The sequence below is a fragment of the Ostrea edulis genome, chromosome 8 (assembly GCF_947568905.1).
Source record: "Ostrea edulis chromosome 8, xbOstEdul1.1, whole genome shotgun sequence".
NCBI lineage: Eukaryota > Metazoa > Mollusca > Bivalvia > Ostreida > Ostreidae > Ostrea > Ostrea edulis.
Window position 1 is genome coordinate 17,535,106 of NC_079171.1, and position 18,226 is coordinate 17,553,331.

At 32.9% G+C, this 18,226-nt stretch overlaps 1 protein-coding gene across 1 annotated transcript in view; it reads left to right on the forward strand.

Annotated features, from left to right (window-relative positions):
• Positions 1-18,226, forward strand: part of LOC125662899 (echinoderm microtubule-associated protein-like 1) — a 74,283-nt gene that overhangs the window by 14,467 nt on the left and 41,590 nt on the right. Inside the window, exons 6-8 of the mRNA XM_056147472.1 lie at positions 6,362-6,564; positions 8,699-8,796; positions 17,080-17,254. Of these exons, the coding sequence (XP_056003447.1) occupies positions 6,362-6,564; positions 8,699-8,796; positions 17,080-17,254 (476 nt within the window). The remainder of the gene's footprint in view (positions 1-6,361; positions 6,565-8,698; positions 8,797-17,079; positions 17,255-18,226) is intronic.

Here is an 18,226-nt window from a genome sequence, read left to right on the forward strand (position 1 = left end):
CTCTCTCTCTCAATGAATATGGACACACAGAGACCGTAAATAATTATGTGGTTCCAAAAGAGACAACAAAATTATATTTTCGTTTATAAATTTCCTTTCATATGTGTCTTTGTGTAATGAACTGTTTATTATGGATTGCAAATGTAATACACGCATTTGCACACAGATGTATATTTTCGATCATTATTCCCTTATTTGTATATCCAAGTTTGTATATGATCATCGAGAAATTTTGAATTGTGCACGCAATATATCCAACCAGATATTAGATTCCCCATTTCTATAAACTGCAAAACCTCGACCAGACAAGCATTCAATACAGGAAAATTTTTCGACTCTGACATCTCCCCTGATTGAAGACACACTGTTTGGCACGGGTGAAGTGTGTCGCAGTCTGTATAATGGAATGAGAACGTGTTGTAAAGTTCTAACGAGATACAAATGGAGTTTATCATTTTGTGTCGTGGATTTATCAGAATAAAGAGAATCTAATATTTTCGGTAAGTGCACATCTCCGATACCTGTTGAATAGACGCCCGTATTTGATACTTTTTTTGGCGATTATACCTTGTGCATTGCATATTATGCATATGGCATGCACCTTTATTTTGCAAGAATTGATATAAATAATATATTTTATGCTCTTTGCCTATTCCATTCTATCAGTATGTAATTGACAAATGATTTATCCGCATTTATTTTATTAGAAAATGCAAATACTTGCATGCATTTACAAGTATGCAAGAAAAGCTGTTTTTGTTTTTTTTTTGTTTTTTTTTTTGCATTTTTGTCTAACTTATCTAAACTTCCAGAATGTTGCATTAGTATACAATCAATATTTTGTAATTTTGAGCAAAGCATAATGTTTTAAAATGTTATTTTATTTGTTTCTCATTCCCTATATATTACTATCGGAGATGTGCACTGGTCGAGTCCACCTAGAAAAATCACTCAGGTGTGACAATCACATTTGGGGTATATACGGGTAGAGTAAATTAGGCTACCTGAAAGAAATATGGCGGATAAGATGAGAAAGGTGTACGTATTTATTAATTCATGTCAGCTTTAAGAATAGGATCTGCTATCGTTTGATAAGCTCGGAAAGCTGGTTTCAATATTCTGTCTGTTACTTGTTATATTCCGATCCATTACATCTCACTAGAATTGATCAATGCACTTGAATGAACGTTGAAAACGCATTCATATCAGTGCCAAGAAAGCTTCAGTTTCTAACTTGACATGAAATTAAATGAATAGATTATCCAAAAAAAAAAAAAAAAAAAAAAAACAACCAACAACTGAAATATAGTTTGCTATGTAAGAAAATCGATAGGTAGATTGAGTTATGAATTCAGATATATCAAACAAAACCCAATAGACCAAACAAACAAATGAAAAAATAAAAACACGAATATGACATATCAATTAAGTAACTCTTTCCATCACTAAATCATTTATGCGGTGATGCCAACTTGTCTATCATTGGGGTTTTTTTAAGAAGGAAGAAAGAATTCCTATTTGTGCACACTTAAATCAACCACATTTGCGAGATCATATTCAATACATGTATATCAAAAAAATTAATATAGATCGTGAGAAAGATGACAAATCAAACTTTGATACATGACAAAAATATTGAATTCTTTGAAATAACGTTTGATTTGCTTTTAATCCTTTGATTACTGGACGCCAACAATCACCATTTTTACGATGTTTTCAGACATTTCTCCTCTTCCTTGGTTAAACATTGACTTTTATTATTGGATGTATTTTCTGTATCAAATGTTCAATTCTTTTTACAACTTCTATATATATATATATGTGTGTGTGTGTGTGTGTGTGTGTGTGTGTGTGTGTGTGTGGTATGAAAGGTGAAGATAACGAACAGTGATCAATCTCATAACTCCTATAAGCAATACAAAATAGAGAGGTGGGCAAACACGGACTCCTGGATATACCAGAGGTTGGATCAGGTGCCTAGGACCCCTTGGATATACAAGAGGTTGGATCAGGTGTCTAGGACCCCTGGATATACCAGAGGTGGGATCAGGTGCCTCGGACCCCTGGATACACCAGAGGTGGGATCAGGTGCCTAGGACCCCTGGATATACCAGGGGTGGGATCAGGTGTCTAGGAGGAGTAAGCATAAATATATTGTTTAACGTCCTTCTCGAGTACCCAAGGTGAAGGAGATTAAAGTTTGTTCAAATGAAGGGCAACACCCTTTTCCAAAATGCAAAATTAGGGTGGGGTCATTTAAAAAAATTCTCAAGAACCACTGGGCCAGGAAAGTTAAAATTTACTTGAAAGCTTCCTGACATAGTGCAGATTCAAGTTTCTTCTAATCATGGTCCCCGGGGGTAGGGTGGGACCACAATAGGGGGTCAAAGTTTAACATGCGAATATATAGGATCGATTTTATATTGTTTAACGTCCCTCTCGAGAATTTTTCACTCATATGGAGACGTCAACATTGCCGGTGAAGGGCTGCAATATTTATACCGCAAAACCCCAGGCCCCATTTCACAGCAGCTGTGGCACAATAAAGATCCCTTCCGCTCAAAGGCCGTACGTGCCGAGCATAAGCCTAAATTTTGCATCCCTTTACCAGCAATGGTGACGTTTCCATATGAGTGAAAAATTCTCGAGAGTCCCTCAACAATAAACAATCAATCGGTTATGTTGTAGTGCTTTGTGGTCAATATAAAGTCAAATTTTTCTTGGGAATAAAGATTAAAAATCACAACAGCTGCACAAGAGCAGGGCCAATGTGACTCAGGCGAGCGATGTGTCCTATTAGCCTCTTGTTTTCGACGTCACACTTTTTCGTTATTATGACATTCAAAGATAGTTATTTTTAAATTCGATCTATAGGCTGCCTCCTTCTTGTCCCCCACCGCAACGCGGAAGGGGACATAGAAATATCGGTGTCCGTCTGCCCCACTTGATATTGTGGACGCAACTCCTCTGAAACTGCTCAACGGATTTTGTTCAAATTTTGTAGGATTCTTAGTCACCATATGTAGTTGATCATATTGCGCCACCATTTCGATTCGACAAATTTTACAGGAATTATGGGATTTTTGTTTTTAAAGTATACATACTACATGTACATTATAGGAACATTTTGTGGACGCAACTCCTCCGAAACCGCTCAGTGGATTTTGTTCAAATTTTGTAGGATTGTTTCTCACTATATGTAGTTGATTATATTGCGCCGCCATGTTAATTTGACAAATTTTCCAAGAGTTATGGGACTTTGATGAATTTGTACTTGCTACACTATAGGAACACTTTGTGGACGTAACTCCTCAGAAACCGCTCAACGGATTTTGTTCAAATTTTGTAGGATTGTTAGTCACAATATGTAGTTGATCTTAATGCACCGTCATTATGATTCGATAAGTTTTACAGGAGTTATGGGACTTTTGTTCTTCAACTTATTTTGCGGGGGTGGGGGACATGGCTACACGTAGCAATCTTGTTAAAAATAGTAATCGTGAATTGTAGTGGAAATGTCTTTAACCGTTGAATTGAACTAAAGAATCGTGACAATGATTTAGGATTAAGAGCTTTGAATTTTTTTTAGGTCACCTGAGTTACTCAGGTGACATATTGCAATTGGTCTGCGACCATCGCCGTGCGTTAACAATTGAAAATTTCCAACTTCTTCTTGATAACTACCAGTCCAATTCTTTTCATATTTGACATGAAGCATCTTTGTGACAAGGGGGGGGGGGCACAAATTATAAATTTAAGGACTGCATCACTCCTGGAGCCTGAGGGACGGGACAAAACTGCCAAAATTTGACTAATTCAAAAAAAAATCTTCTCTACAATCGAACATGTGTAAGATAAACAAAGTACATGGTGATTTGGAAGGCTTCTACCAAAGTTGTAAATGTCATGATACCTGGAGTAGAGGTTCTGGCTGCAGGGCGGGGCCAAACTTGGTACAAAACGTTTATGTGTAAAACATTAAATAACATCTTATTACTGATACTGAATTAAAGCTAAATAAATATTTACAATGTCCTTTATATCTAAATGAATATTTATAAATCCATTACCAAAATTGTAAATTTGATGATCCCAGGGGTAGGGGTTTTGGTATCAGCTTGGAGTCAAAATGGTCAGTTATTTAAAAATGTGTGAACAATAGAACATTTTTAACTTCTTGAGAACTACTATTCCAATTCATTTCAAATTTGGTATTAAGCATCATTGGAGCCCGGGGGGGGGATAAATTGTAAATTTCAAGACTCCTGCACCCCTGGGGTCCGTGGGGCGGGGCAAAAACTGACCAATTTAAAAAAAATCTTCATCTCTACAACTGCACATAAAAAAAAACTAAATGCAAAGTGATGTAGAGCAGGAAAGTTTCTACCAAATTGTAAATTTCATGATCCCCAGGGTAGAGGGTCTGACTCCAGCGCGGGGTCAAACTTGGTACATAACATTTACGTGTAAACCATTTGAACAACATCTTTTTGAGTGTTATTGATACTAAATTGAAGCTAAATAGAAATTTAGAAGAAGGTCGACCTTTACCAAAATTGCAAATTTCATGATCCCAGGAAGTAACGGTATTTGTTCCAGGGTGGAGCCAAAATTATTATAGTGATTATTGTCTTAATGATTTGAAAGACTTCTGTATGGTTGCTGTTACGGTATAAAAACTAACTTCTTATTTAGGAAAAACGGGAAAGGATGTATAAAAATTATGAATTTTGCAACCTTAGGGTTTCGACTTTAGCATAAAAGACGAAGATAACGAATATTTATCAATCTCATAATTCCTATATGCAATACTAAATGGAGAGTTGGGCAAATACGGACCACTGGATATACCAGAGGTGGGATCAGATGCCTTGGAGAAGTAAGCATCCCCTGTCGACCTGTCACACCCGCCGTGAACCCTCTATCTTGTTTAGGTAAACGGAGTTATCCGTAGCCAAAATCAGTGTGCCAAGAACGGCCTAACAATCGGTATGAAACATGTCACATAGCATTTGACCCAATGAAAGGTTGTATTTGCAAACTAGATCGTTATAACGACCATGGAATTTGTGAAATACTAACTTTAAACGAGACTGTTGAAACCCCTGAACCATCAACTTGTTTGTCAGTAGCCTGCCTCGATTTAAAAACTGACCATACGCAGAACATAGAGGGATTGTAGCGGTGACCTACTTTTTGCTCTTGAAAGAGATGGAGACTTAGTGGTATTATATAGTATAGCTTGCGAAGTTTATGAAACAAGCGCCTGTGATAAATGGCTTCATATTCTCGACTTGTCGTCCAATGAAATGCCTAGATTTTTCTCTGCAGTAGGACATTACGTTACAGATACGATTCGATTATATATATATTATATAGGCCTACATATTCGTTCCTTGACATAACCCCGCTCGTGCCACGGCCTCGTCAAACTAGGACATAACCATGTAGTGATTGCTCCTTCGCCAAACCCTCGATATTTATAAGTGCCGTACGGATCTTTCGGATATGACCTTAAAAACGGAGGTCCCGTGTCGCGGCAGGCGTCAGCACGATAAAGAACCCTCACTGCTACGACCGTATGCGCTAAGCATAGGTCTAAATTTGCGGTACTTCACTTACAGCTGGTGACGTCACAATATGAGAGAAAAATTCTCAACAGGATGTAAAACAACCAACCAATGTTATGAATGATAACATTGATGTTATATTTATGAATGATAACATTGATGTTATATTTATGAATGATGACATTGATGTTATATTTATGAATGATGACATTGATGTTATATTTATGAATGATGACATTGATGTTATATTTATGAATGATGACATTGATGTTATATTTATGAATGATAACATTGATGTTATATTTATGAATGATAACATTGATGTTATATTTATGAATGATAACATTGATGTTATATTTATGAATGATAACATTGATGTTATATTTATGAATGATAACATTGATGTTGTATTTTTCCCACAGTGTAAAATGATGTAACAAGTTGATGTGTTTTGGTCGTCGAAAATATTGATTTATATCAATAATGAAGAAAACCGCCGATGTGCTAACTTAAAAGGCATCCTGATTGAAAGAAGTCGAGTACTGATAGTTACATAGTTTGTATGACTCAAAAAATCCCACAAAGAACAGATAGATATGATAAATGACTAAAATGAACAGTTGTATCATATTTCAGTTTACACTTATACTTAGAGAAAAATTCCTTAATTGGCACTTAATTACAATCAAATACAGTAGATTTTCTATTCATTCCTTAGTCAACGCTATCAACGTGATGTGCGTACCCTGTATTCAGGGGAAATAAATCACATAATCCTATTTTGTCCACAGGAAGAGATAGTGTGATAGCATTACAGAGAAGAAATTATCTGGAAACTCAGACGGAAGTGACATCAGAGGAGCGAGATGCTGATCTAATTCTTCGTTTGGAACAGCTGTTGATTGACAACCAAGGATACATTAACATTGAGGCCCTGCGCGAAAACTTCCAGATCACAGATAATGACAAAAGTGGAAAAATCGACAGAAACGAGGTATTACTAATGACGACAAATATAATGCGCTTTAATGTAAACCTTGTATCTCTTAAGATTACAAAAAGTTACAGGAAGCGAAACATGTTCCCTATGTGTATAGAGTACGACAGACTTGTGAAATTTTCATTAATTTTTTCATATCAAATACTTTTATTTCCTGGCTATGTAGTATTGAGTTGAGAATTCTAATTACACCACAACTATTTTCACAATGAAATATCCATTATGGTTTTGTGGACGGTTTTTTAACCATACACGGGGTCAATATCCAGGAATCTATAGGAGTAATGCACATGTCTATAAAATAGACATGATCTTATTTACTATACTTTATTATAGTTCGTTAAGTCACTAATCATTCACACACACACACACACACACACACACACACACACACACACACACCCTCCTGTCTTGTCATTTGCGCAGATGGCAACATTAACTATTGTTCTTGGAATTTATATAGTTTTAAGTACATATATGTGAAGAACATCACAGGTTGCATTAACTTTAGATCCTGAAAACTGGACTATTTCTATCTCCATCTTCTCTAAGGATGCGTTAGATCGAATTTTAAGAAAATCCAGGCCTAGACGTTTTCATTCAAAACAATGCATGAACAGAATTTTCTTTCAGTAATACCAGTTTTATTATAGCTGTGACGTGATGTACAGTTTTATCATAGCTGTGACGTGATGTACAGTTTTATTATAGCTGTGACGTGATGTACAGTTTTATCATAGCTGTGACGTGATGTATAGTTTTATTATAGCTGTGACGTGATGTACAGTTTTATTATAGCTGTGACGTGATGTACAGTTTTATCATAGCTGTGACGTGATGTACAGTTTTATCATAGCTGTGACGTGATGTACAGTTTTATCATAGCTGTTACGTGATGTACAGTTTTATCATAGCTGTGACGTGATGTACAGTTTTATCATAGCTGTGACGTGATGTACAGTTTTATTATAGCTGTGACGTGATGTACAGTTTTATTATAGCTGTGACGTGATGTACAGTTTTATTATAGCTGTGACGTGATGTACAGTTTTATTATAGCTGTGACGTGATGTACAGTTTCATTATAGCTGTGACGTGATGTACGGCCCAGTTTCAAAATTAGACACGGAAATAGAAACGCAAAACTGCTGAAACTTAGTAACAAGAAAACGAAATTATGTAAATGAATTGTATTAGGTTCGGAGCAGATTACTTGATTTCTATTGCATATGAGCGAGGGAAAACCACATTTTATAATTATGTTGACGATACCTACACATTTATATCATACTCCTATTTATCTGATATGTCAACATTTATATCATACTCCTATTTATCTAATATGTCAACATTTATATCATACTCGTATTTATCTGATATGTCAACATATATATCATACTCCTATTCATCTGATATGTCAACATTTATATCATACTCCTATTTATCCGATATGTCAACATTTATATCATACTCCTATTTATCTGATACATCAACATTTATATCATACTCCTATTTATCTGATATGTCAACAATTATATCACATTCCTATTTATCTAATACATTATACTTCTCTTTATCTGATATGTCAATACTTGAGTTTTCGGAACTTAAACGTTGGAAAGGCGCCGCAGTATTGTAAATATTTCACAAATTCATCTTTTTCTCCAGAACTATTGGTCAATTTCATCTAAACTTAGCAGAGAGTATTCATGAGAGAAGGGAATTCAGGTGCAAGGGGAGATAATCAAGAAAAGACTAGAATAGGCGGGATCATTTAAAGATCTTCTTAAGACCGACTGGGTCAGGAATGATGTAATTTATGTGGAAGCTTCATGATATAATGAAGATTTTCAAGATTTATACAAGTCATGGCTCTTGGGGGTAGGATGGGGCTATAGTAAAAAAAAAATCAAAATTTAACATGTATATAACAACATCTTAAGGTATATAACAACATCGTAAGGTTGTTGACATATGGGATTGTAGCTTTTCACAGGTCGTTGACATATGGGATTGTAACTTTTCGCAGGTCCTTGACATATGGGATTGTAACTTTTCGCAGGTCGTTGACATATCGGATTGTAACTTTTCGCAGGTCGTTGACATGTGGGATTGTAACTTTTCGCAGGTCGTTGACATATGCAGCCGACATCATACCCCGTTGTACGGTGCATTGTTTAAAAGCCTGCTACGGCGCTGTGACGAGGAGGGAAACAACATCGTGAGGTATATAACAACATCGTAATGTAGGGAAACAACATCATAATGTATATAACAACATCATAATGTATATAACAACATCATAATGTAAATAACAACATCATAATGTATATAACAACATCATAATGTATATAACAACATCGTAATGTATATAACAACATCGTAATGTATATAACAACATCATAATGTATATAACAACATCATAATGTATATAACAACATCATAAGGTAAATAACAACATCATAAGGTAAATAACAACATCGTGAGGTATATAACAACATCGTAATGTATATAACAACGTCGTAATGTGCATAACAACGTCATAATGTATATAACAACATCGTAATGTATATAACAACATCGTAATGTATATAACAACATCATAATGTATATAACAACATCATAATGTATATAACAACATCGTAATGTATATAACAACATCATAATGTATATAACAACATCATAATGTATATAACAACATCATAATGTAAATAACAACATCGTAATGTATATAACAACATCATAATGTAAATAACAACATCGTAACGTGTATAACAACATCATAATGTAAATAACAACATCGTAACGTGTATAACAACATCATAATGTAAATAACAACATCGTAATGTATATAACAACATCATAATGTATATAACAACATCGTAATGTATATAACAACATCATAATGTATATAACAACATCGTAATGTATATAACAACATCATAATGTATATAACAACATCGTAATGTATATAACAACATCATAATGTATATAACAACATCATAATGTAAATAACAACATCGTAACGTGTATAACAACATCGTAATGTATATAACAACATCATAATGTATATAACAACACCGTAACGTATATAACAACATCGTAATGTATATAACAACATCATGATGTATATAAAAACATCATAATGTATATAACAACATCGTAATGTAAATAACAACATCATAATGTAAATAACAACATCGTAATGTATATAACAACATCGTAATGTATATAACAACATCGTAATGTATATAACAACATCGTAATGTAAATAACAACATCGTAATGTAAATAACAACATCGTAATGTATATAACAACATCGTAATGTAAATAACAACATCGTAATGTATATAACAACATCGTAATGTATATAACAACATCGTAATGTAAATAACAACATCGTAATGTGTATAACAACATCGTAATGTATATAACAACATCGTAATGTATATAACAACATCGTAATGTATATAACAACATCGTAATGTATATAACAACATCGTAATGTAAATAACAACATCGTAATGTATATAACAACATCGTAATGTATATAACAACATCGTAATGTATATAACAACATCGTAATGTATATAACAACATCGTAATGTAAATAACAACATCGTAATGTAAATAACAACATCGTAATGTAAATAACAACATCGTAATGTAAATAACAACATCGTAATGTAATGTATATAACAACATCGTAATGTATATAACAACATCGTAATGTATATAACAACATCGTAATGTATATAACAACATCGTAATGTATATAACAACATCGTAATGTATATAACAACATCGTAATGTAAATAACAACATCGTAATGTAAATAACAACATCATAATGTATATAACAACATCATAATGTATATAACAACATTAACATCATAATGTATATAACAACATCGTAATGTATATAACAACATCGTAACGTGTATAACAACATCATAATGTAAATAACAACATCGTAACGTGTATAACAACATCATAATGTATATAACAACATCATAATGTATATAACAACATCATAATGTAAATAACAACATCGTAATGTATATAACAACATCGGAATGTAAATAACAACATCATAAGGTAAATAACAACATCATAATATATATAACAACATCGTAACGTGTATAACAACATCATAAGGTAAATAAAAACATCGTGAGGTATATAACAACATCGTAATGTATATAACAACATCGTAATGTGCATAACAACGTCATAATGTATATAACAACATCGTAATGTATATAACAACATCGTAATGTATATAACAACATCATAATGTATATAACAACATCATAATGTATATAACAACATCGTAATGTATATAACAACATCATAATGTATATAACAACATCATAATGTATATAACAACATCATAATGTAAATAACAACATCGTAATGTATATAACAACATCATAATGTAAATAACAACATCGTAACGTGTATAACAACATCATAATGTAAATAACAACATCGTAACGTGTATAACAACATCATAATGTAAATAACAACATCGTAATGTATATAACAACATCGTAATGTATATAACAACATCGTAATGTATATAACAACATCATAATGTATATAACAACATCGTAATGTAAATAACAACATCATAATGTAAATAACAACATCGTAATGTGTATAACAACATCATAATGTATATAACAACATCGTAATGTATATAACAACATCGTAATGTATATAACAACATCGTAATGTATATAACAACATCGTAATGTATATAACAACATCATAATGTATATAACAACATCATAATGTAAATAACAACATCGTAATGTATATAACAACATCATAATGTAAATAACAACATCGTAACGTGTATAACAACATCATAATGTAAATAACAACATCGTAACGTGTATAACAACATCATAATGTAAATAACAACATCGTAATGTAAATAACAACATCGTAATGTATATAACAACATCGTAATGTATATAACAACATCATAATGTATATAACAACATCGTAATGTATATAACAACATCATAATGTATATAACAACATCATAATGTATATAACAACATCGTAATGTATATAACAACATCATAATGTATATAACAACATCATAATGTAAATAACAACATCGTAACGTGTATAACAACATCGTAATGTATATAACAACATCATAATGTATATAACAAGACCGTAACGTATATAACAACATCGTAATGTATATAACAACATCATGATGTATATAAAAACATCATAATGTATATAACAACATCGTAATGTAAATAACAACATCATAATGTAAATAACAACATCGTAATGTATATAACAACATCGTAATGTATATAACAACATCGTAATGTAAATAACAACATCGTAATGTAAATAACAACATCGTAATGTATATAACAACATCGTAATGTAAATAACAACATCGTAATGTATATAACAACATCGTAATGTATATAACAACATCGTAATGTAAATAACAACATCGTAATGTAAATAACAACATCGTAATGTGTATAACAACATCGTAATGTATATAACAACATCGTAATGTATATAACAACATCGTAATGTATATAACAACATCGTAATGTATATAACAACATCGTAATGTATATAACAACATCGTAATGTATATAACAACATCGTAATGTAAATAACAACATCGTAATGTATATAACAACATCGTAATGTATATAACAACATCGTAATGTATATAACAACATCGTAATGTATATAACAACATCGTAATGTAAATAGCAACATCGTAATGTAAATAACAACATCGTAATGTAAATAACAACATCGTAATGTAATGTATATAACAACATCGTAATGTATATAACAACATCGTAATGTATATAACAACATCGTAATGTATATAACAACATCGTAATGTAAATAACAACATCGTAATGTAAATAACAACATCATAATGTATATAACAACATCATAATGTATATAACAACATTAACATCATAATGTATATAACAACATCGTAATGTATATAACAACATCGTAACGTGTATAACAACATCATAATGTAAATAACAACATCGTAACGTGTATAACAACATCATAATGTATATAACAACATCGTAATGTAAATAACAACATCATAATGTAAATAACAACATCATAATGTATATAACAACATCGGAATGTAAATAACAACATCATAATGTATATAACAACATCGTAATGTATATAACAACATCGTAACGTGTATAACAACATCATAAGGTAAATAAAAACATCGTGAGGTATATAACAACATCGTAATGTATATAACAACATCGTAATGTGCATAACAACGTCATAATGTATATAACAACATCGTAATGTATATAACAACATCGTAATGTATATAACAACATCATAATGTATATAACAACATCGTAATGTGTATAACAACATCGTAATGTGTATAACAACATCGTAATGTGTATAACAACATCGTAATGTGTATAACAACATCGTAATGTGTATAACAACATCGTAATGTGTATAACAACATCGTAATGTGTATAACAACATCGTAATGTATATAACAACATCGTAATGTATATAACAACATCGTAATGTATATAACAACATCGTAATGTATATAACAACATCATAATGTATATAACAACATCATAATGTAAATAACAACATCGTAATGTATATAACAACATCGTTACGTATATAACAACATCGTAACGTGTATAACAACATCGTAACGTGTATAACAACATCGTAACGTGTATAACAACATCATAATGTAAATAACAACATCGTAACGTGTATAACAACATCATAATGTATATAACAACATCGTAATGTAGATAACAACATCGTAATGTAGATAACATTACATTATGTTATATACATGTATAACGTATGTAACAACCTAGAACAAGCTTACTTGTTTAAAACTATAAGAGTGCTAGCACCCAATCTATTATTTACTATGCAAGTAGAGTTTATAAGAAATGTTTAATTCATTATAACATTTCTTTCATAGTAATATAAATTACGTAGAATTTATAATTTTAAAGACTTCTGCAAGGAATTTTTGGGAATTACATTGGTCGTTTTGCATGCATTATATGGTAGAAATAAAAAAAATCAATAAGATAAATCATGGTTAGTTTAAGGAGCTGAAGAGTGTATTCAAATCAAATAAATTGCCGCGTGCACGTTTAGGACTATTTTCATACAATGAAGGGTGTTTATCAATAAAATATGAAAAAAATGTAATGTAGTAGACATCATATCATTTAGTTTAAAATTGTATAGGCCCTATGCATTTTTCCTTGCGAAGTAAAAATGTACCTATGAACATTGTTTATTGCTTCGATCGTAATGTATATAACAACGTATGACAATGTATGTATATATGTATGTATATATACATTGTCATTGTATGTACAGTTATTGATCCTTATACAATCGAGATTATTTGATTTTATTGTCCGTATTAAGTTTGATACACTTTGTATGTTGTGTGCACGTGATCTAATCTGCTACAGCGTACGAATTACTTTGTATGCTCTACGTCACGCTTGGTACTTCCTGAGGTGGCAGGGGACAGTTTCTTTGGTTCTGAAACATGTGGATAGGGGGTATACATCAAAGTCAGATTATGACAGACTAATGAAAAATCATATTTCCCTTTTATGTCAATACTTGTATTTCATATTAGTGTAGTTAATAAATTACCACCCTAAATTACATGTAATCTATAAATACTGGTGCTGGTGCACAAAACATGCTCTGAGCAGGTTCCCTTTTTTGCTTTAAATTTCTCTCATTTGGGCTAATCCGCACCACCCCCACATCATCACAGTACCAAACATGGGGATTTAGACACTGTGCACAATCAAGAACCCTATCTGCCCTTCTCAAAAATCTACCTTTCATATGAAGCCATCCACCTTCCTTTACAGCTACAGACCTTTTGCTGGACCCTGCATATTTTCACCGGAATTTCTTCAGCAACTGACCACGTGTCTTAGTTTCGTATTTGCACCCATCTATATGCTAGGAATCATGGTAACATCTACATGTTGTACATCAACATTTTATTTAGCACTCAGCTACATTTGACATGCATCCTAAAATTATTGTATACATTTTTACACATGTAATATCACTTCGAATATGAGGTATTTCCATTTTTTGAAAAATTTGACCGGGCCTATAGTGCGAAACTGTCCCCTGCTACCGGGCCTATAGTGCGAAACTGTCCCCTGCTACCTGAGATTGAGCTCAGTCATTAGACAATTTTCAACCGAAGCACCAATGCATATACATACATTGTAATATGTATACGGTGTGACCGTTGGACCGAGCGAAGCATGAATTGGCGTGTCCCAAGTGATAATCATAATTCCGTTAAAGCAATACAAGCTGTAACTGACGGCATTTTTTCAAATATCCAATTATGCATCAATTAACCCCCATCGGTATAACTAATATACATGTAATCCCCAAGATCTGAAGAAAAATTCAGCAAAATAAACAAGGGAATATTGTTTGAGAGCATACCTACAATGAGCGTTTCGTATCAATCGCCAATGCGTTGTATGCACGGAAATGGGAACGATGATTGCCGAACATAATCGGGTTGCTGAGAACGAGGTCATAAACAAAGATGGAAATTGACGTGAGTAACTATACGTTTCGTTTGTTTAAAATATTAAATCGTTTCATGAATTACAAGAAGTACTATAAGTGTAAGAAAGTAATAATTACGCAAATGTGCCACTGAAATGAAGGTTTGATAGTGAATTTTCTATAAACTCGGCATGTTAAATTGTTTACAATCTGACACGTGCTCAGTGCCTCTCTTTCGCTTTTTTCCGAACTGGTGACCTCCGAGGTCAATGCGCATCGGAGATTACGAGCAGGAATTACTGACAGGATGACAATGATTCATGAATCGACATTTTTTGCTGATTTGACGGGTTTATTGCTTCAGATTCACTCTGATTCTATTAAGTTATATATTTTCAATCACATATATGTCAAATATTTGTTCTTTTATTTTTAAAGTTATTTACCGTCAGTTGCAGCTTGTATTGCTTTAAGTACGATAAATCATAATTCATTTAAAAATATTATTTATTTTTATGCCCCCGAGATCGAAGATCGGGGGACATATTGTTTTTGTCCTGTCTGTCATTCTGTAATTCTGTCATTCTGTCTGAAACTTTAACCTTGCTAATAACTTTTAAACAGTAAATGATAGAGCTTTGATATTTCACATGAGTATTCCTTGTGACAAGACCTTTCCGTGGGTACCAACATTTTTGACCCCGTGACCTTGACCTTGGAGTTTAATCTACTTTTTGAAAACTTTAACCTTGCTAATAACTTTTGAACAGTAAGAGATACAGCTTTGATATTTCACATGAGTATTCCTTGTGACAAGACCTTTCCGTTGGTATTGAACCTTTTGACCTTGACATTTGACCTACTTTTAATTTTTTTTTTTACATTGGTCATAACTTCTAAATGGTAAACATTAGAGCTTTCATATTGTACATGAGCATTTCTTTTGACAAGATCTTTCTACTGGTACCAAGATATTTGCCCTTGTGAATTGGCCATTATCGGGGGCATTTGTGTTTCACATACACATCTTGTTTAAATTTCCTTTGCGCTAAATGCCCAGTAACATCTAAATATGAAAGGTGCACATATGAGGATAGATAAAGGATCCGCCTATTCATTTAACGCTGGGAATATACAACCAGGCGACTTAAAGCGTGCACTGTGACGTCACATTTAGCCTCGGCTTTTTTCTCTCTCTTTCAAATCAAACAATTTTAAACTACAATACATCCCGTTTGCAATCTAAAAGACTAAACAAAACTAACCAACAAATTCAAAGTGGTAACAACGCAAGCGTAAGTACATGTATATCGTATATTTCTATTTAAAGAAAATCATGAAGTCGTTCATCCATTTAGTCGTATTACTCTTTTCCTTTTGATGATTGAATGATAACTGTAACAGTAATAACTATCCCATTCAATTTTAACAAACTGAGTGTTTGAATTACAAATTGCACGTTGGTCTTGTATTTCTGGCATTTCAAATTAAAACAAGCAACTATAAAAAGAAGCAACTAACGAACAAAACAATATGGCGGCGCCCATATGGATCACAAAATTTTCAGTGAACGTATGTAGAAATTATCTCTATTCCTTTGCTGATTATCTCAAATTTTCTTTTACATACGTGTTACCTTTAGAGCTTTTCTTCGCGGACGGGCCTTCTATCCGTCCAAGCTTCGCTCGGTACAAGGATCAATAAATGTACTTACAAGAATTAAGAATCAATATGTGTGTGTGGTTGTGTGTGTGTGTATCTGTGTGTGTGTGTGTGTGTGTTGATCCTTGTAAGTATAATTTATATTCACATTGGTTTGATCTTCGTATTTGTATGTAAATTATGTATGTAAATTATATTGATCATTGTTTGTATATGATGTATACTATATTGATTCTACAGCTGGCCTGAGTTCCTTAACTTCCTTGATCTGGCGCAGCAAAATGCGCAGAAAAAGAATCCAAGTCTCCTTGAAATTCCACGAAAGATCAGATCTCGTACACCTGTCACTCCCAGTGCCATTGATGAACTCTCAGAGGAAACGAAATCCAGACTTGTCAGTAAATTACGCAAAAAGGTAATGCAGAACAGGAAAATTCATTAATGATATAGCCTGAACAACACAGTACAACGTGTTGATTTAGCTCCAGTAACGTCTATCTATGTGTTACGGAAGCTCATATAGAAAAAAATTAAAAATATATTTTGATATGACCTAACGAATTTCAGAATTAGGTTTTTTTTTCAAATTTAATTCATTATACAAAACAACGGATTAGATTTGTTAAAATAGGGCAGGCCCATCTGAAAATCTTCTCAAGAACCACTAGACCAAGAAAGTTTTAATTTACATGACAACTTCCTGACATAATGCAGATTCAAGTTTGTTCCAGTCGTGACCCCCGGGAGTAGGGTGGGGTCATAATAGGGGATCAAAGTTTTACATGCGAGTATATAGAATAGTAGTTCACCCAAAGCTGGTGAAGTTTCAGTGAAAATTTTCGATGGGACGTAAAACAAACAACAATAAACTAGTTGTTACAGAAATCTAGATGCTAATTGTTGTAGGATGGCCATTTTGACCTATGTATGACGCACAGGACTGTAGCAGTGAGGGCAACATTGATACCCGTTTGTAGGGTCATACCCTAGAGACCCGTAAAACATTAATTCAGGGTAACAAAATAATTCATTAGTCCGGTTTACCCATAATTCAGGGTAACAAAATAACTCATTAGTCCGGTGTACCCATAATTCAGGGTAACAAAATAACTCATTAGTCCGGTTTACCCATAATCGTTCTACATTGTCACCTAAGGCTGAGTAAATGTTACTGATTGTTTTTCAATGGCATTAGTACGGGGACAAAGATCTTTTATTAGACCTCTTACAACGATGTACAAGCATGATGCATGTATTGTTTACGCATTTGGAGCTCTATATGATATTTCATATATTTTAATGGCATATATCTGGTCTTAATCACTCTCAGGCTAACTACCTAGTTGATGAAAGGTGAAGATAACGAACAGTGATCAATCTTATATGA